The sequence below is a fragment of the Paramisgurnus dabryanus genome, chromosome 3 (genome assembly GCF_030506205.2).
Source record: "Paramisgurnus dabryanus chromosome 3, PD_genome_1.1, whole genome shotgun sequence".
NCBI classification, from domain to species: domain Eukaryota; kingdom Metazoa; phylum Chordata; class Actinopteri; order Cypriniformes; family Cobitidae; genus Paramisgurnus; species Paramisgurnus dabryanus.
This window is the reverse complement of record NC_133339.1, coordinates 39242709-39264575: the sequence shown is the minus strand read 5'-3', so window position 1 is coordinate 39264575 and position 21867 is coordinate 39242709. Positions and strand designations below refer to the sequence as shown.

General features: G+C 37.9%; 1 protein-coding gene across 1 annotated transcript; it reads left to right on the top strand.

Moving 5' to 3' along the window:
- Positions 1-14330: 14330 nt before the first annotated feature.
- On the top strand, positions 14331-19455 carry dsn1 (DSN1 component of MIS12 kinetochore complex). The gene is made up of 11 exons (XM_065263231.2): positions 14331-14432; positions 14745-14772; positions 15020-15293; positions 15400-15473; positions 15555-15627; positions 16833-16914; positions 16990-17040; positions 17458-17529; positions 17620-17767; positions 18788-18875; positions 19018-19455. Exons 1-11 carry the CDS (start codon positions 14401-14403, stop codon positions 19104-19106), a joined length of 1011 nt encoding a protein of 336 aa, XP_065119303.1. The 5' UTR covers positions 14331-14400; the 3' UTR covers positions 19107-19455.
- Positions 19456-21867: the final 2412 nt, after the last annotated feature.

The window sequence follows — 21867 nt, the reverse complement described above, 5'->3', positions numbered from 1 at the left end:
TAGAGGAAACAAAATGCATAATTTGAAAGTGGTCACTTGAAGCCTTAAAAATCATACATTATGATGCAAATAATATCGATATGATATACTACACTACAACATACACTGTAACATACTGTGAACGGTGTCATATACAGTGTGGAGTTCAAAAAGTAACCTGATAAACCACTGTTATTAGTAGTAGTAATATTACTGCATTGAAAATTATTTACTTACAGATGTAGTAGTGTAATACAAAACCCAATGTAAAAGTTAAGCATGAAGGTGCAAAAATCATGGTAGGCTATGGGGATGTTTTTCATACTACCATGTTGGGCCTATTTATCGGGAACATGGATCAGTTTGAATACATCAGAATGCTTGAAGAGAATATGTTTCCCTTTGCAAAAGAAGAAATGCCCCTAAAATGAGTGTTTCAACAAGACGACAACAACCCCAAACACACAAGCAAGAGGACAAAATCTTGGTTCCAGACGAAAAGAATTGAGGTTATGGAGTGGCCAGCTTACAACCCCACTGAAAACTTGGGGTGGGGTGACATTAAAAATGCAGTTTCTGAAGCAAAACCTAAAAATTTACAGGAACTGTGGGCTGAAATACCTGTTTTTATCGATTTGACACAGATGTGCAGCAGTTATCAACAACAATGGTTATGCAACTAAATATTAGTAATTCAATCATTTAAAGTGAGGTTAAATCTTAAAGGGGACAGAAAATGAAAACCATTTTTACCTTGTCTTTGTTGAATAATGGTAGTCTACCCGCATTCAAGAACATACAAAAAGTGTTAGACATGCTAAACATCTCAGTCTCATAGAAATTCCTCTTTTAGAAATGTCAGCCAGAAAACGGCCCAATCTGAAAAACTGATGCTTATGACATCACAGGCATCTCACTGCCCCTCCACTTTAAAATAATTGCCTACATTTTTTTTGAGTGGCAGCAAAGTCAGCCAATCAGTAATGAGATTGCAGGTTGAGCCAGTAGGGGGAGCCAAATAGGTGCAAAACCACCTGTTTAAAATCCCCCACCCTATAGAGCTATCTGAGAGAGGTTTTTAGGAAGCTTCTTAGGCATTACAGACCCAAACAAAAACTTTTTTGTCTACATGTCACATCACAGAACAAGGATAAATACGTTCAATCATTCTATGTCACCTTTAAGAATTTTTTTCAGTTTTAAGTGTTTACAAAGAAAAATGTTGACACTACTATTTTTTTTTAAATACAGACCAAGACAACTTAATACATTTTGTTTAAGTTTTGATTTGGAATTAAATGTGTAATGTTTTCAATAAATTTAAAATAAGGAAATAAACTCTATTTATAACATTTTTGCACTTTATTCACTTTTATTAGTACAGTGCTATTTTTAAACACCACTGCATAACATAACACTTGTTGATGCTAAAGTCTTGCTGTTCAAAGCATCTGGGTGAAGTAAAGCACAATAAAACCCATTGTCACAGAAGATGGACAGACTGAAGCCTACAGTTTGACAGCCAATGCCAAACACTTCAGTGTGCATGTGAAAATAAACCTTCAAATAAAACCTATCACATAATACAATAATATACAAGAGCCTATGTGTGAGATATTGAATGATGAAATCGTAATCAGTGTAGTTATTAAAGACTGAACTGCAGTATATTTTCTAAGATTTGACAGTGTTTTTGTTGCACATCATATGTAATTGTAAAACAAAACTGGGTATTTTTCTAGCTTTTTGGACTACATTTAAAAATCTATAACGTTACAGCTGTAGTGTCTCATGACTTGATCAGAGTAACAAAATAATTATCAACAAAATAATTTGTATTTAATGTGATATATATAAAAGAGCCATAGAGCTCAATTTACTCAGCCCTTGTAAATGTCACAGCATATAGCGTACATATTACGTCATACGCGAGGCGCTTGACGCTGTAATGTTTCATTTGGTTTCTAAGGGCAACGGTGAGAGTTGAAGAGAGAAAATCAGCGTACAAACGACAGGTAAAATCCAAACTTTTATACTTTTTATTGAACTGAGCATAACAGAAACTGTGTTTAAAATTGAGGAAACATCACGGCTGTCGTGCTTAGATTTCTTTATCGTGAGTTATGTTTATCTCACCTAATCTGCTAACTGTCAAGCGGTTTGTCGTCTTTTCATCAATTAGCCTATGCAGTTGTCATGGCGCATTTCTCCACTTGTTAATGATGGCCTTGGCCAGATGTTTACAGTATGGATCATGACTTTAGAAATGTATTGAAGAAAATTTACTTCAGTAACTTTTTAATTGCCAATCTTTATTCGGAGCAGATCGGAATGAGACAATTGCCCTATATTATATGTCGTGTGAATTTAATGAGGCACACACAGTTGGCTTTCACCTTTTATTAATGTTTTAAATCTGGATTTTGTTGGCTGCGTTTTCACATTGTTGGTGGAATAAGATCTTGCACGATTCATCTCAGTTGGCTCTTTATGTCAAAAAACTTGCGTCCCTTTGTGATAGTAATTTTTTTAGTAAGGCATGTTTGTTAAAACTAGTATTATTACCTAATTAAACTAAGTCCTGCCTTAAGCTAATCCCTGTCCGGGAAACCACCCCCTAGTTTTTTTACAATTTAAATTGGAGTATCTTAATGTAATAGAATGTGTAAAGCTAAAAATACTATAGATTGTTGTAAAGCCTTGAAACGTTATCCTTTTTAAATACTTTTGTACTTATTTTGTAGTTGAAGATATGTATTTGTTCTTAATACCCCTTTGTATATAGCTTTTACAATTATTGTCTGTTTGAATATATTGACATTTTTGCTGTTTTTGTTCATTTGTATGTGAATTGTCACTAAATAAAGCATTAAAAAGAGAACTTTTGAGAATTAAGGTTTGTTTTTAATTTAGTCCTTCCCTGAACAAGTTATTTTACATAAGATATGTTTACATAAAACCTGCAGCAAAAAAATAATAACAGATTTTCTAACAAAAATAGCCCAGTTCAAATGTTTATCTGATACTAAAACTGTACAATGTTACCTGGACAATCAATGACCATTTTTATGTTTTTTGAAAGTTGTTCAAAGGTTTCTTGTTTGTCCTGAGAGCCGTTAAATCCTCCAAGTCCTGCAGAATATTTGCTTTTCCACAACTTCTGCATATTTGACCCCTGTCCAGCAATAACTCTATGATGTTGAGATTCATCTTTTTACATTGAGGAGAATCAGGAGACCCATACACAACTATAAAAAATCCAACCTCAAATTTGTTATTCCAACAAAGTTAAGTAAATTAAACAAATATTTTTTTTGTTGAAAGGGGGTTGATTTATTATTGTGTGTTTACTGAAAGAAATAAGCATAATCATCCAGCTAACAAATATTATTTGATATTATTTATAAATATTATTTATACAAATGGTCTGAATGGTTTCCAACATGTTCACTTCTTTGGTTAATATTTATAAAAAAATATGTTTTAAGGTTTGCTGGCTTTATTTAGGGCCCAAGCACACCGGGGTGTGAGGACCTTATTGTTCTTCAGGGAGTTATTATTATAATGTTGTTATGTTGTTAATGTTAGTTATTTGTTGTATTTAGAGTTATTTGAAAAGAATGATGTTTGTTCATTGTTACCATGATTGAGAACTGTGTGCTCAGTGTAGAGGGCGACGCAATGGGTTAGTGTGCATCATTGTTGCCTTAAAGCTAAAAGGTCTTTAGTTCAAGCAAGGGCTAAGTCAGACAAAGAATTTGTTCAGGAGATCTTTCTGTGTGAAGTTTGCATCTCTGTGACATTGTGGGTTCACTCCCACAGTCCAAAACATGCAGGTTAGCGGAATTGGATTAACTCAATTGCATGTGTGTGGATAACTTTATGGATAGAGGCTGGAATGGTGTTCATACAGTTGTAATCTTACTTGAGAGGACTTACTTGAGAAGTCACTACTTGAGTAAACTCAGAAATTTGCTTTTTGCCTAATAAGTTTAAGTTGGCATTACTAAGTGAATTGAGTTAGTTGAACTACATCACCCAAGAGTCATTTGTTTATTATTTGTTTGATACACATTAATATTTATGCTGTTACAACTTGTGATGTTAACGCAATTTTAAGTCGCGTGGACTTTGGTCCTTGTTAGTTGAGTTAACTCAATAATGTGCTGCGATAAGTTGCCTTAAAATTTTAAGTCTACTCAACTATTTTTTAAAGTGAATAGATACAAACATTCAGTGATGCTCAGGTGGGTGTAAATTAATATTTACCCTGTCCATACACCTGACTTTTAAATGTATGGTATTGACTTCCTGTTCGTCACTGAATGTTTGTATTTGTAATAGTTGTGTAGGAGTCTCTTGATTGTCCTCGATGTGAAAAGATGAATCTCAACATCATACAGTCACTGGTGCAAAGGGTTCAAATATGCAGAATTTGCTGAAAAGCAAAGACAACTATCGCAAAACATAACAATTGATTGTCCAGGTAACATTGGGCAGTTTTAAGAATCAGTAAACTTTTTAATTGGGTTATTAATAGAAATTCTGTTTTTATTTTGTGTTGTAAACTTTATGTGAACATTTTGCATGTGAAATAACTTGTTCAGGATTAAAGTAAAACCTCAATTTTTACAATTTATTTTTTTATTCTAAAATTGTAAGCATTTTAACATTATTTATACACATACATTTACATGTATATAAATAATGGTGCATGTGATATAATTTATAGTTAGGTAAGGAGCAATGAGCATCATTTATTCATTTTGTTTAATTTGCAAATGAAATTGAAGTGATTGTCGATAAAAAAACTTTAGATTTAGGTCCAGACTAAACTGAACTATTCCAGCACTTATCATACTGGAAAATTCAATTAATGTTTATTTGAAGCCTTGTAACTGAGGCCTGCTGCAGTATTTTGCATCACCACAACGCTTCACGGTAGACTTTATCTCTTCTCCTACAGAAACTGTCTGTCATTTTTCTGGGTTAATCAGGACCACTTACGTGATCAAATGGATAAATGAATGACAGCTGTTAATTATCGTGAAGTTTTCTAGCTAAAAATTGCACATGAATGCCTTCTGATGTCCTTTTCACCTTTTCAGTGCCTGCTCACGTCATGCCGGCCAATCCAGACCCTGTTCAGTGCCTGGCAAGCCACAGCCTGCTCAGTGCCTGCCATGACAGAGCCTGCTCCGCGCCCGCCATGTCAGAGCTTGCTCCGTGCCTGCCAAGCCTGAGCCTGCTCAGTGCCTGACAAGCCAAAGCCTGCTCCGTGCCTGCCATGCCAGAACCTGTTCAGTGCCTGCCAAGCCAGAGCCTGCTCAGTTACTGCCATGCCAGAGCCAGGGCCTGCTCAGTGCTTGCTAAGCCAGAGTCTGCTCAGTGCCTACCAGGCCAGAACCATCTCAGTGCATACCAAGCCAGAGCCTTCCCAGTGCCTGCCAAGCCAGAGCCTGCTCAGTGCCTGCCAAGCCAGAGCCTGCTCAGTGCATGCCAAGCCAGAGTCTGCTCACTGTCTGCAAAGCCAGGGCCTGTGCCTGCCAGAGCCTGTCCAGTGGCTGCTTTGCCAAGCCAGAGCCTGCTCACGTCATGCCTGCCAAACCAGAGCCTGCGCACGTCATGCCTGCAAACCAGAGCCTGCTCACATCATGCCTCCCAAGCCAGAGCCTGCTCACATCATGCCTGGCAAGCCACAGCCTGCTCAGTGCCTGCCAAGCCAGAGCCTACTTACTAAAGGTAAAAAAAGGTGCAAGGTAAGTGAAGGTAAAAAAAAGGTGTGAGGTAAGAATTGCACATTAATGACTTCTGATGTCCTTTTCACTTTTTCAGTGCCTGCTCACGTCATGCCTGCCAAGCCAGAGCCTGCTCGGTGTCGGCCAATCCAGACCCTGTTCAGTGCCTGGCAAGCCACAGCCTGCTCAGTGCCTGCCATGACAGAGCCTGCTCTGCGCCCGCCATGTCAGAGCTTGCTCCGTGCCTGCCAAGCCTGAGCCTGCTCAGTGCCTGACAAGCCAAAGCCTGCTCCGTGCCTGCCATGCCAGAACCTGTTCAGTGCCTGCCAAGCCAGAGCCTGCTCAGTTACTGCCATGCCAGAGCCAGGGCCTGCTCAGTGCTTGCTAAGCCAGAGTCTGCTCAGTGCCTACCAGGCCAGAACCATCTCAGTGCATACCAAGCCAGAGCCTTCCCAGTGCCTGCCAAGCCAGAGCCTGCTCAGTGCCTGCCAAGCCAGAGCCTGCTCAGTGCATGCCAAGCCAGAGTCTGCTCACTGTCTGCAAAGCCAGGGCCTGTGCCTGCCAGAGCCTGTCCAGTGGCTGCTTTGCCAAGCCAGAGCCTGCTCACGTCATGCCTGCCAAACCAGAGCCTGCGCACGTCATGCCTGCAAACCAGAGCCTGCTCACATCATGCCTCCCAAGCCAGAGCCTGCTCACATCATGCCTGGCAAGCCACAGCCTGCTCAGTGCCTGCCAAGACAGAGCCTGCTCCACGCCCGCCATGTCAGAGCTTGCTCCGTGCCTGCCAAGCCATGTTCACCTCATGCCTCCCAAGCCAGAGCCTACTTACTAAGGTAAAAAAGGTGTAAGGTAAGTGAAGGTAAAAAAGGTGCAAGGTAAGTGAAGGTAAAAAAGGGTGCAAGGTAAGTGAAGGTAAAAAAAAGGTGCGAGGTAAGTGAAGGTAAAAAAAAGGTGCGAGGTAAGTGAAGGTAAAAACAAAAAGGTGCGAGGTAAGTGAAGGTAAAAAACTAAGAAAAAGGTGCAAGGTAAGTGTAGGTAAAAAACAAAAAAAGGTGCGAGGTAAGTGAAGGTAAAAAAGGTGCAAGGTAAGTGAAGGTAAAAAACTAAGATAAAGGTGCGAGGTAAGTGAAGGTAAAAACAAAAAGGTGCGAGGTAAGTGAAAGTATAAAACCAAACCAAACAAAAAGGTGCGAGGTAAGGGAAGGAAACAAAACAAACAAAAAGGTGCAAGGTAAGTGTAGGTAAAAAACAAAAAATGGTGCGAGGTAAGTGAAGGTAAAAAAGGGTGCAAGGTAAGTGAAGGTAAAAAAAGGTGTGAGGTAAGTGAAGGTAAAAAAGGTGTGAGGTAAGTGAAGGGTAAAAAACAAACAAAAAAAGGTGCAAGGTAAGTGAAGGTAAAAAAGGGTGCGAGGTAAGTGAGGGTAAAAAAAGGGTGCAAGGGAAGTGAAGGTAACAAAAAAAAGGTGAGAGGTAAGTGAAGGGTAAAAAAACAAAAAAAGGTGCAAGGTAAGTGAAGGTAAAAAAAGTGCAAGGTAAGTGAAGGTAACAAAATGAACAAAAATAAAACAAACAAAAAGGGTGTGAGGTAAGTGAAGGTAAAAAAGGGTGCGAGGTAAGTGAAGGTAAAAAAGGTGCGAGGTAAGTGAAGGTAAAAAAGGTGTGAGGTAAGTGAAGGGTAAAAAACAAACAAAAAAAGGTGCAAGGTAAGTGAAGGTAAAAAAGGGTGGGAGGTAAGTGAAGGTAAAAAAAGGGTGCAAGGTAAGTGAAGGTAAAAAAAGGTGCGAGGTAAGTGAAGGTAAAAAAGGTGCAAGGTAAGTGAAGGTAACAAAACAAACAAAAACAAAACAAAAAAAAAAGATGCGAGGTAAGTGAAGGTAACAAAATAAACAAAAAGGTGCAAGGTAAGTGAAGGTAAAAACAAAAAGGTGTGAGGTAAGTGAAGGTAACAAAACAAACAAAAACAAAACAAACAAAAAAGGTGGAAGGTAAGTGAAGGTAACAAAACAAACAAAAAAAGGTGCGAGGTAAGTTAAGGTAAAAAAACAAACAAAAAAGGTGCGAGGTAAGTGAAGATAACAAAACAAACAAAAAGGTGCAAGGTAAGTGAAGGTAACAAAACAAACAAAAAGGTGCAAGGTAAGTGAAGGTAACAAAACAAACAAAAAGGTGCAAGGTAAGTGAAGGTAACAAAACAAACAAAAACAAAACAAACAAAAAGGTGCGGGGTAAGTGAAGGTAACAAAACAAACAAAAAGGTGCAAGGTAAGTGAAGGAAACAAAACAAACAAAAAGGTGCGAGGTAAGTAAAGGTAACAAAACAAACAAAAAGGTGCGAGGTAAGTGAAGGTAACAAAACAAACAAAAACAAAACAAACAAAAAGGTGCGAGGTAAGTGAAGGTAACAAAACAAAACAAAACAAACAAAAAGGTGCAAGGTAAGTGAAGGTAACAAAACAAACAAAAAGGTGCAAGGTAAGTGAAGGTAACAAAACAAACAAAAAGGTGCAAGGTAAGTGAAGGTAACAAAACAAACAAAAAGGTGCAAGGTAAGTGAAGGTAACAAAACAAACAAAAACAAAACAAACAAAAAGGTGTGAGGTAAGTGAAGGTAACAAAACAAACAAAAACAAAACAAACAAAAAAGTGCGAGGTAAATGAAGGTAACAAAACAAACAAAAAGGTGCAAGGTAAGTGAAGGTAACAAAACAAACAAAAAGGTGCGAGGTAAGTGAAGGTAACAAAACAAACAAAAACAAAACAAACAAAAACAAAACAAACAAAAAAGGTGCGAGGTAAGTGAGGGTAACAAAAAAAACAAAAACAAAACAAACAAAAAAAGGTGCGAGGACAAAAAAACTAACAAAAAAGGTGCGAGGTAAGTGAAGGTAACAAAACAAACAAAAAGATGCAAGGTAAGTGAAGGTAACAAAACAAACAAAAAGGTGCAAGGTAAGTGAAGGTAACAAAACAAACAAAAACAAAACAAACAAAAAGGTGCGAGGTAAGTGAAGGTAACAAAACAAACAAAAAGGTGCAAGGTAAGTGAAGGTAACAAAACAAACAAAAAAGTGCAAGGTAAGTGAAGGTAACAAAACAAACAAAAACAAAACAAACAAAAAGGTGCGAGGTAAGTGAAGGTAACAAAACAAACAAAAAGGTGCGAGGTAAGTGAAGGTAACAAAACAAACAAAAAGGTGCGAGGTAAGTGAAGGTAACAAAACAAACAAAAAAAGGTGCGAGGTAAGTGAAGGTAACAAAACAAACAAAAACAAAACAAACAAAAAGGTGCGAGGTAAGTGAAGGTAACAAAACAAACAAAAACAAAACAAATAAAAAGGTGCGAATTAAGTGAAGGTAACAAAACAAACAAAAAGGTGCAAGGTAAGTGAAGGTAACAAAACAAACAAAAACAAAACAAACAAAAAGGTGCGAGGTAAGTGAAGGTAACAAAACAAACAAAAACAAAACAAACAAAAAGGTGCGAATTAAGTGAAGGTAACAAAACAAAAAAAGGTGCAAGGTAAGTGAAGGTAACAAAACAAACAAAAAGGTGCGAGGTAAGTGAAGGTAAAAACAAACAAAAACAAAACAAACAAAAAGGTTCGAGGTAAGTGAAGGTAACAAAACAAACAAAAAAAGGTGCAAGGTAAGTGAAGGTAACAAAACAAACTAAAAGGTGCGAGGTAAGTGAAGGTAAAAAAACAAACAAAAAGGTGCAAGGTAAGTGAAGGTAACAAAAAAAAGGTGTGAGGTAAGTGAAGGTAACAAAACAAACAAAAAAAGGTGCGAGGTAAGTGAAGGTAACAAAAAAAGGTGTGAGGTAAGTGAAGGTAACAAAACAAGCAAAAAAAGGTGCGAGGTAAGTGAAGGTAACAAAACAAGCAAAAAAAGGTGCGAGGTAAGTGAAGGTAACAAAACAAACAAAAAAAGGTGCGAGGTAAGTGAAGGTAACAAAAAAAAGGTGTGAGGTAAGTGAAGGTAACAAAACAAGCAAAAAAAGGTGCGAGGTAAGTGAAGGTAACAAAACAAACAAAAAAAGGTGCGAGGTAAGTGAAGGTAACAAAACAAACAAAAAAAGGTGCGAGGTAAGTGAAGGTAACAAAACAAACAAAAAAAGGTGCGAGGTAAGTGAAGGTAACAAAACAAACAAAAAGGTGCGAGGTAAGTGAAGGTAACAAAACAAACAAAAAGGTGCGAGGTAAGTGAAGGTAACAAAACAAACAAAAAGGTGCAAGGTAAGTGAAGGTAACAAAACAAACAAAAAGGTGCAAGGTAAGTGAAGGTAACAAAACAAACAAAAACAAAACAAACAAAAAGGTGCGAGGTAAGTGAAGGTAACAAAACAAACAAAAACAAAACAAACAAACAAAGGTGCGAGGTAAGTGAAGGTAACAAAACAAACAAAAACAAAACAAACAAAAAGGTGCAAGGTAAGTGAAGGTAACAAAACAAACAAAAACAAAACAAACAAAAAGGTGCGAGGTAAGTGAAGGTAACAAAACTAACAAAAAAAGGTGTGAGGTAAGTAAAGGTAACAAAACAAACAAAAACAAACCAAACAAAAAGGTGTGAGGTAAGTGAAGTTAAAAAAATTTGCGAGGTAAGTGGAAAAGGTAAGTGTAGATAAAACAGGTAAAAGGTAAGTGGTTGGTAAAAAAATTAAGTAAAAAAGGTAAGTGGAAAAAGTGTAAGTGAAAAAAGGGTAAATGAAAAAGGGTTAGTGAAACAAGGTAAGTGAACGTAAAAAAGGTAAAAGATAAGTGAAAAAAAGGTAAGTGGTAAAAGGTAAGTGAAGGAAATAAAGGTAAAAGGTAAAAGAGGCTCTTGGTTGGCAGGCATGACATGAGCAGGCTCTTGTTTGGTAAAAAAAGGTAAGTGAAAAAAGGTAAGTGAAAAAGGGTAAGTGAAAAAAGGTAAGTGAAAAAAGGTAAGTGAAGGTAAAAAGGTAAAAGGTAAGTGAAAAAAGGTAAGGGAAAAAGGGTAAGTGAAAAAAGGTAAGTGAAGGTAAAAAGGTAAAAGGTAAGTGAAAAAAGGTAAGTGGAAAAAATTACCTGCTTATGTCATGCCTGCCAACCAAGTGAAAAACAGGTAAGTGGAAAAAGTGCCTGCAAACCAAGAGCCTGCTCACGTCATGCCTGTCAACCACGAGCCTGCTCACGTCATGCCTGCCAACCAAGATCCTGCCCACGTCATGCTTGCCAACCAAGAGCCTGCCCACGTCATGCTTGCCAATCAAGTGGAAAAAGGTAAGTGGAAAAAGGTGCCTGCCAAGCCAGAGCCTGCTCAAAACAGGTAAGTGAAAAACAGGTAAGTGGAAAAAGTGCCTGCCAACCCAGAGCCTGCTCAAAACAGGTAAGTGAAAAACAGGTAAGTGGATAAAGTGCCTGCCAACCCAGAGCATGCTCATGTCATGCCTGCCAACCAAGAGCCTGTTCACGTCATGCCTGCAAACCAAGATCCTGCTCACGTCATGCCTGCAAACCAAGATCCTGCCCACGTCATGCTTGCCAACCAAGAGCCTGCCCACGCCATGCTTGCCAATCAAGTGGAAAAAGGTAAGTGGAAAAAGGTGCCTGCCAAGCCAGAGCCTGCTCAAAACAGGTAAGTGAAAAACAGGTAAGTAGAAAAAGTGCCTGCCAACCCAGAGCATGCTCATGTCATGTCTGCCAACCAAGAGCCTGTTCACTTCATGCCTGCCAACCAAGAGCCTGTTCACGTCATGCCTGCCAACCACGAGCCTGTTCACTTCATGCCTGCCAACCAAGAGCCTGCTCACCTCATGCCTGCAAACCAAGAGCCTGCTCACATCATGCCTGCCAAACAAGAGCCTGCACACCTCATGCCTGCCAACCAAGAGCATGCTTAGGTCATGCCTGCCAACCAAGACCAAGAGCATGCTCACCTCATGCTTGCCAACCAAGAGCCTGCTCACGTCATGCCTGCCAACCAAGGGCCTGCCAACGTTATGCCTGCCAACCAAGAGCCTGCCCACGTCATGCCTGCCAACCAAGAGCCTGCACACGTCATGCCTGCCAACCAAGAGCCTGCACACGTCATGCCTGCCAACCAAGACCAAGAGCGTGCTAACCTCATGCCTGCCAACCAAGAGCCTGCTCACGTCATGCCTGCCAACCAAGAGCCTGCACACCTCATGCCTGCCAACCAAGAGCCTGCTTAGGTCATGCCTGCCAACCAAGACCAAGAGCGTGCTCACCTCATGCCTGCCAACCAAGAGCCTGCACACCTCATGCCTGCCAACCAAGAGCCTGCTTAGGTCATGCCTGCCAACCAAGAGCCTGTTCACGCCATGCCTGCCAACCAAGAGCCTGCTCACCTCATGCCTGCAAACCAAGAGCCTGCTCACGTCATGCCTGCCAACCACAAACCTGCTCACGGCATGCCTGCCAACCAAGACCAAGAGCATGCTCACGTCATGCTTGCCAACCAAGAGCCTGCCCACGTCATGCCTGCCAACCAAGACCCTGCCCACGTCATGCCTGTCAACCAAGAGCCTGTTCACGTCATGCCTGCCAACCAAGAGCCTGCTCATGTCATGCCTGCCAACCAAGAGCCTGCACACCTCATGCCTGCCAACCAAGAGCCTGCACATGTCATGCCTGCCAACCAAGAGCCTGCCCACGTCATGCCTGCCAACCAAGACCCTGCCCACGTCATGCCTGCCAACCAAGACCAAGAGCGTGCTAACCTCATGCCTGCCAACCAAGAGCCTGCCCACGTCATGCCTGCCAACCAAGACCCTGACCACGTCATGCCTGTCAACCAAGAGCCTGCACATGTCATGCCTGCCAACCAAGACCAAGAGCGTGCTAACCTCATGCCTGCCAACCAAGAGTGACGGGTCTTCAATGCGCAAATATAAAAGCACAGAGACATACCAGTATCTTTACAATGGGAACGTCAGTCAAGTGTTTGTACATGGATTTCACCAAGACTTCGCGTTTTTAATTTTTCAGGGGCTGAATTAAAATGTCACAACTGTCCCTCTGCTGTGAGGTTTTTTAAACGAAATTTTTTAATGGACTTGTTTATGGCGACACGTCAAGCTTCTCATGGTCCGACACAGTCAGCAGTATCTTTCTCATTCAACACGTTGTAAGTTATTTGAACAAACCCTAATAAACATATTAAACTACTCCACGTATTGAGTATTGTTTTCGTTTTATGAAAATACTATTACATCGCTTACGCAGGTGGAGACATGAGCTTGTGAAATTCTTTGCTTACTTTTTAAATAATTTGCTTTTTTATTTAAAACATAACAAAAGTAAACGCAAACACATTGCAAACTATTATAAACATTAACGAAGCAGATTATGTCGTATATATTCTGTACCAGTGGCGGCTGGTGACTTCTTTTTTTGAAGCGCACGATGCGAAGTTCGTCACAACATGTATGTAGCTTGTCATGTGTGTGGTTCGTCATTTCAAAATATGTGTTCTGCGCTTTGAGAGATTGTGTGTGCATCACGTGTCATGCCAAAATAAGTGCCTGCTGCCTTGAACTTGAAAAGAGAAGCTCACATTTGCCAGATACTCGCATAATCTCATGCGTAATCAGAGTTTACTGTTAAGGGAGTTTCTTGCATGTATTTAGGGAATGTGAGCATCTCTTTTATCATAAACGGTGTGCAGCAGGCACTTATTTTGACAAAACACGTGATGCACACATGATCTCTCCACACGCAGGACATATATTTTGGAAAAGGGAACCACACACGTGACAATCCGAACACTTATTTTGAATTAGCGCATCCTCGGAAGAGCAGTCACGATTCTGTACTGTAATCTCATTTTTTAAATAATATATAGTAGCAGAATAAATAAATCAGCTTAATCAGCATATTTTTATCAGCATAATATTAGTTGTTTTTAAACAATTATTGTATTTATTGTTTACTGGTAGTTTCTTTAAAAGGTTTTACTGGATGGATTTGTAAATACAGATCATGAGTGCATGTGCGCCACATACACATTCAGCTCTTGTGCATGGGGTTAAAATAAATATTTTGTAGAGATTTACTGCGTTTGTATTAGCTATGGCAACCCCTAACTGCACAAATAATGTCGGTCTTCCTGATTTTATAAACAGCCAGTCAAAACGGCACACTTGTGTCCTTCGCAATAGACTACCATATGGCTCACTGGAAGTCATAAGCCGGTGAAAGCTCAAAGATGGCGGCCCCCGCATTTACCTCAAGAAACAGGTGGATACTGTCACCTCATTGCCAGTGACAATTAAGGGTCTTATTACAAAACCTACTTGAATGCTTGAGTGTTAAATCAATCAAACACCTGTTTTATTGCTTTTGTTAATAGACATCTGCTGTTTTCTTAAAGCTGACTTTTAATTTACTTACAAGAAAGACATTTAGCAATTCTCCAAATTTGCTTGGATTTATAGTTGACATGTAAGATTAGGTTTGTAGCCACATGGGTAAAGATGCAGAAATATAATTGCATATTTGTATAAATGTAGTTTGTGTTTCTGTCAAAATACAATTATAGTGAAAAACTGAGGCCTTGTAGTGATAAACTTAATATTTACAAAAAAAAAAACGAGAATCTAATCAAATCTAAAATGACTGCAGTTCCCATAATCCATCGTTGTAGAGTCGCGCGTGGGCGGGGCAGAGGGAAGACGGCGCGCGGGCTTTGAAAGAAAATGGCGGAGCTACAGAATGAAGGGCTCGAGCGGTAAGATTTTGGGCGATTTCATTACGAGACTATATTTTAAATGCATCTCGTTGACATATTTTTAACCTAACAATTTTCCACGAAGGCCTGTTTTATTAAGAGGCTGCTTTTAGATATGTCCAAAGCTGTTAATACTGTCAAGCAGCCCAACACAATTGTCAAATCCACACATAACTATCATTTAAGTTAAAATAAACAGTTTATCTGAGAATACAAACAAGGTTATGTTATCTTGCTCATTGTACTGTCAGTGTTATTTAATGTTATACGATAATACCCACCGTACATGATTTTTTTAAATCATTTTTACAGGTGTGATGACAGCAACACTCCCACTATGGTAAATCAGTTTTTTTAATTTTGTTTTTAAAATCATAGTTATAACTGATAGTGTCATTATCGGTGTATATTTAAAGCGATATTTTAAAACGTTATTATATATACAAAACCTACTATGGCAGCATCCAACTGTACTGCATGCTTATGAGAAGGATTTTGTTAATATCTGTCACGTGCACGAAAACTCTTTTGCATAAGTGCATAATATTGGATGGTGTTATGTTCTCTATTTTATCCGTCTGATGAAGGTCTCAGAGGCTTCTCATGGGATCAAACGACCACATGATAGTAACCACATCTCAGGTCCTCCTCAGAAGTCCCCTTGCACATCTCCGGCTCCTTCAGGAATGCAGAATTTAGGAGAAGAGCAACAGTCAGACGATCCAAAGACGAGCTGTGTGGAGGACGGTATGATTGTGAATTTACCTGCTCCAGAATCAAATCATCGCTCGCGGAGGAAATCCTGGAGGAGATCATCCAGAGGCAGACGGTCTCTCCCAGCCTTCCAGAGTACATCACAGCGTGAGTGCCAAGTCATGGACACAAAAGTGGAATTCACTTTTTATTTCCATTTTAGCCATGGGGTGATTTTCATATTTGCTTGTTTTTTTTTATTTGCATGTTTTAGCCCTGTGTGAATCTATCAGTCTGTCTTTATCTGATAATGAGAGGCTTACCGTGCTAATGAAAGCTGCTATGCAGGTAACTATAACTTCTGACGTGAAAGAAATCTGCTTTCTTGCTTCTCTCCATTTACAATTTAACTCTCCTGTTTGTACATAGAAAACGGTTAAAAGGGCCAAAAACAGTCTATACACGATTCCTGGTGTTGATACAGAGATACTTCAGACTCAGAGTAAGCTCTTTTTTTAATTTACGTAAAATGCTGAATTGTTACTAGTCCAAAGTCATAATTTTTACTGCTTTTTATAATACTATACAATACATTTTTTACAGAAAATAATATTTTGTTATGGTTAGGTATGAGATTTTGGCAATATGATAACCTTATGCAAACTATCACAGTCTCATTGTGTTGCGGTATTGCCATTGCAACACTAAAATGCATTGTTATCAAATGTCTGCGTATACAAACAACAACTTTTCAACTGGACATAATACATTTTATTTTTTAGGGAAATACAACAGGTATGCGAGGTAAAAATAAAGCCTTTAAGTTATAATATTCCTTCAAAAATATATCTTTTTGTAATATATATTAAATATAAACATCAAATCATTTACTTGACTTCTTGTATTAATAAATTTGGTGTAAACACAGCTCATACCTTTAAAATGGTATCACAGTAAAATCCATGAAGAAGTACCAAATTAAAATAATATAAGTATAATCATTTAAAAAAAAAAAAACGTTTGGATACCAAATGCAATTGCTAGGGTTGCGTTTGCAGAATAAAAGTTTTTGTTTACATAATATATTTGAGTGTATTGTGTATAATAATTATGTATAAATACAAACGCACACATGCATGTATATATTTAAGAAATACTTGCATGTGTATAGACGGTTTCATCGTACGCACGTGATACACGTCTGGATCCGAACCTTACTTCCGGTTTCGTTTTTTAATGGAAAATAACAAATGTTTTGGTTTCCTAGGTAATCTATGTGTTGTTGTTTTGCTTGTTATATAAATAAACTACGTTTAAAGAACTTTGTTGTTATTTATTCTTAGCGGAGTTTACCGGAAGTTACGTGCGGACCGCGACAGCCGCTTGTTTAGGTTGTTACTGCTGAAACCGTCTATGTAAAATTTTATATTTATATATGATTTATATTATATATAAATATAATTATTACATTTTTTTTATTATACATCCATGTTTATGTATTTATTTATACATAATTATTATACACAGTACACCCACATATATTATGTAAACAAAAACTTTTATTCTGCAAACAATTAGTAGCGACTAATCGTTAGCAGCCCTATCGTAGTCACCCACGTTTTCAAATACATTTAACTCTTAAATTCCTGTCTAAAGTTTAACATGTAGTGGAATTTTGTTGATTTATTTCATGGTAATCTTTTGCAGTTGAATCCTTGCATGAAAAGTGGGACACTGTGGCTGAAGAGATCAGTAATGAAACTCAGACTTCACTCCCAAGTGTTGACAGGTAAAAAACAACTTATTTTTTCATTGTATTAATTAAACTGATTCAAATACACTTACATTTGTCTGTTTTTATTAGTGACCCGGTTGTTAAAGAGATCAGTGAACGCATTCAGAAGGACATAAACAGGTAATCCTTTGCCTGGATTTATCTAAGTAAGACATTACAATTTAGGGCTGCATAACGATTAATCGCAACTAATTGTTTGCAGAATAAAAGTTGATCTTTACATCTTATACGTGTGTGTATTGTGCATAATAATTATGCATGATTGGTGTATATATTTAAGAAATATTTAAATTTTTATTTATAAATATGAATACTTAATATATACATATTTCTTTCTTAAAATTATATATGCATGTGTGTTTATATATTTTATATACATTATTTTTTTACACACTATATGATAAAAACAAAAACTTTTATTCTGCAAACGATTAGTTGCAATTAATTGTTATGCAGCCCTATTACAATTTCACACTAACTTCTGTTTTTATTATTACACTCTATGTCTGTTAATAAACATTTTATATCTTTTTTTAGGTTACAAGCTGAAAGTTTATCCTGGGAGTCACTTTTAAACAAACACCGGACCAAAGCTGAAGAACTAGACAAGTGAGCACCATTAGCCTTTTCTCTGACTGAAAATCTTTTTTTTTTAACACATGGTGGATAGGTTACGTGTATGTCTCTGTCCCATTGCAGATGTGTGGAGCGTGGAGAGGAGAAAGGAGTGCCGCTGGACCAGTCCTGCCTTGCAAAGTCCTCACAGAGTCAAATCATTCAGAGTAAACCAGACTACAAGGCAGTGTTGATCAGACAACAAAACCTGCTCAGAAACATGGAGTTAGTGGTAAGGTTTCATTAAATATCACTCACAGTGCCTAGTTCTCTGATTTACATTAAAATATAAACACCTGGTTGCACAGACAAGGCTTAAAGCTAGTCCTAGACTAAAACACATCTTTGAGCTGTCTCAAGTTAAAATAACTTGAACTGACAGTTGTGCCATCGATTTGTCTTAACATACACACCAGTAACATCTTTTACTAAGGCATGTTTATAAAAGATGCTTAAACACCCTTATTTAACAAAGGCCTAGTCCTAGCGTTAACTAAGCCTTGTCTGTGAAACCAGGTCACAACAGCATATTGTTTTTTGTCTGATTGCTGAATTGCAATATGGTAAAATGACAATAACATCAATTCATGTCTTGTCCATCACAGTCACATGGCATAGTTAAAGGGACACTCCACATTTTTTGAAAATGTGCACATTTGATTTTTACAGTTTTGGAATCATTACAGCTGATCTCCGGGTCTGGCGCCACCACTTTTAGCATAGCTTAGCATAATCCATTGAATTTGATTAGACCGTTAGCAGTGGCTCAAAAATAACTAAAAAAAATTTTTCTATTTAAAACTTGACTCGCAATGATATTACGCAGTGCCTGAAAATAATCCCCTGCTATTGAAAGTTACCAAGGGGACTATTTTCGGCTGCTGCGTAATATCATTGCGCCTCCTACAGCCATGGTACGGCAGCAAAGTCCTTGATCATTACGCCATAATAAGAGTATAGTTCCTAGCATTATCTGCCTAGAAAATCGCAACTTTTAATTTTCTTAGTACAAGATGTAACTACAGAGGAGTCTACAGAAGTTTTAAATAGGAAAAATATCGAAACTCTTTGATTATTTTTTAGCTCGATGCTAATGGTCTAATCAGATTCAATGGATTATGCTAAGCTATGGTAAAAGTGCTAGCGCCAGAGATTGGCTAAATGAATTCCAAAACAGTAATATTGTAGTGGTTTTAATATTATGCTAAGTCTTACTTACTTACTTACTTACTTTCATCTCCTGTCTTCGCAGATGGACTCCAAGTGTTGTATAACGAGGGAGCTCCTGTCTTTCCATGAAAACTCTCACCTGCTACTAAAGGAGACTAGTGCAAGAATGGGTGAGAAACTTTAGCCTTTACATCAACAAATTGAATAAATAATGAATTATGGGGCCACAAAAACATAGTACTGTGTACGGTCAGATGTTAATACTGTTGTGCTCATAGTCATTTCATTAAAGCTCATCTGTTTTTCCCACAGCTTCCAGGGCCGGACTTCAAAATCCCTCTTTTTCTCCAATTAGAAAGCTGATTAAAGGACCCGTGTCTAGTGTGCAACACTATTTTTAAAACAACTATTTTTTTCAATGCATTAATTCTCTATACATTCTGTAACATTTATCATTTTCCCTGATGGACTTTTATTGGTCTGTAAAATATCAATGTATTTTTTTTTCTGCAACAAAAGTTATAATTAAAAATGAGCTTTTAGCAGTTGTATATGTGCATACTTTTTAGCTGATGTATGTGAAGAAAAGTAATGGGAGTAGTATTGTTTTTACATATAATGGATGATGGCCACTAGATGGCAGTCTAGTTATTCACCAGCTTCCTTACCTGTGTACTTGTAACTTTTGTATAGTGTGTGTTTTGTCAAATTTAAAGTGCTTTATAAATATAATTAAAAGTTTGCACTTCATACAGAGTAGTTTCATTATTTGTTTGCAGGGGTGGGTGGGGGGGGGGGGCAAAAATGATTCGGTTTTGAGCTCCTAAGTGCTTTTAAATGTTTCTTAACAGTGACAATAGATAATATTCAGTGATTTGTATTTTATTTTTTACCTAGACGGGTGAATAATTGTTTAAATAAACGCGAATTGTTTCCAAGACAAATATTAAGCAAGTATTTTTGTTTTAAGTCATGCTTATTAGCTTAAAGAAAAGACACAGGCCTTTGAGTGCCTTTATTATGTTTATTCCTACGCGTCCTGTGACCATTCACATGGGCTTGACCCCTTCCCCCACACTTCCATCTCTTGTTCTCTAATGCAGAGCTGCTGAGCAAGATGAAAGCTCGGAGGATTTTCCCAATGATTTCTCCACTTCAGTGTTCAATTCACATCCTCTCTGTTTATATCATATTTCCATGCCCTCAAGACTAAACATGTCCTACTCTGAACTCTCATGCCAATAATATTCGAGTCGGTTAGAACAAAGCAATTCACTTTGAACGGTCGGTCCACTGTGATCATAAAGATTGAAGGCAGACGTTTTGAGATTCTCAGATAGCGCGTTCGCCTGCCATCAGGAAACTATTTGGATCTCGTAAGCAGTTTTGGTTGTTTCCATACAAAATGAGGTCATTTTTCTGTTTTGCGGGAGGTTGATGAGACCTGGCTTGTATTTAGTGTTTTCTGTTAATGTTGGGATGGAGGTGGTGTAGCGGGAGAGTGGGGTTAAGCGTTAGAAGCACTGGGGGTGGCACAGCAAGAGAGATCGATTCTTATTTAGATGAAAATGAGGCTATGCGCTTGTGGGCTGAGGGTGCATCTGCCTCAAACTGATTTAAAACGAGAGAAGGAAAAAACTATTCTCGTGGCGGCAACTACTTTTAAATTGAACGTCAATTGACAAAGATTAATCTATGCACGTGATACGGTAGATGTCTGCCTAGGTGTGGAGTTTTATCTTATGAGAAAAACCTTATCGCTGGACATATTAAATTATGCTCTGCTTTTTTCATTATGTGTCAGGATGCTGGAAATCTTCAAGTATGTGTTTTCATATATTTTAACCTGTTTATATTGTTTTGATCTGTGCAATAAACAGAAACGATCCTTATTAAATACATGGAAATAATTCACTTGTGCCCCATTTTGTTTAAATATAAAAAGGTATGAATTTCTTTTTGTTCAGATTAATCAATGGGCCATCATTTAGGAAGTGAAAGATATAGATTTTCAATTATCCAAAATCTAGTGTGAAAGCAATGCTGTGATAATGAGTTCAGGTTACGGTTTGTTCTCTAATATTCTCATTCTCGCTTCAGATTGATTAGTGTTGGATTGTAGCTGAGAGATGTGCTACGCGTCAGCATAAACCAGCACCGGTTTTGTCCTATTCCTCTTTGCACACACACATCATCAAACTCCCATTGAAATGCTCCAGGCTGCATCTCTGCTCGCCATGTATCCCAGCAGCCATTTGTCTGTCTATTCTTTCTGAGCGATGAACTACCAAAAAATGTCCACGTTTGCGAAAAACATGGGGAACACTTATTTTTAATCTGCACTGTCTGTACAGAAGACAGATTGATTCAAATAAGTAACAATATTATTAACCACTTATAAATATACAGTAAATGCATGCACTACAGATGGTAAAAAATGCTTGCATTATGAGATAAATAAGTCATAACTTAAAATTGGTTGATTTATCAGGTAAAACTTCAGTATATGATACATTTTCCAAACTTTTTGACTAATCTGCACAAAAACAAGGTTCTGTGATAGGTAGCTATATTTCTCTATATTTATCCCCATGTCACTACGGCCTATATACATAATGTTGGTAATATGTTTTGCCTTGTCTGAAGAAAAATCTGTATACCCTTAGATCCATATATCTAAACTTAAACATTGCATTCGCTGAAAATGTATTCATTGCTTGTTGGTAATCAAGATTTTTTTGTATTGTGTCAGTGTCCAGAATCTGTTACTGGGACACATCTGTGTACGTTGTGATCTTTAAATATTTTTTTTGGAAAGTTTAGCGTTTTTCTCGTCAAAAGAATGACATTATCTTTGATGACATTTTTAAATGGCAATTTAAAACCTAAAGCCAAATCCAAACCAGCTTATACGTTCAACTCCATTCTTCATATACATGTTAATGGCCAGGCCTAAAGCAAATAAACATAGATGCAAATGATCTAGTTAAGTCAAGTTAATATGTTAATTTAGTCAATTATGCATTGCATACAACCTTGGTGGCTTTGTTTGAAAGAACTTAAAGTTTAAGAAAGCATATAGGCAACATGATTGAATATAACATAAAAAGGGGTGGTTTTCCGGATAGGGATTTTTCTAGGCCTTAGTTTAATTAGGAAATA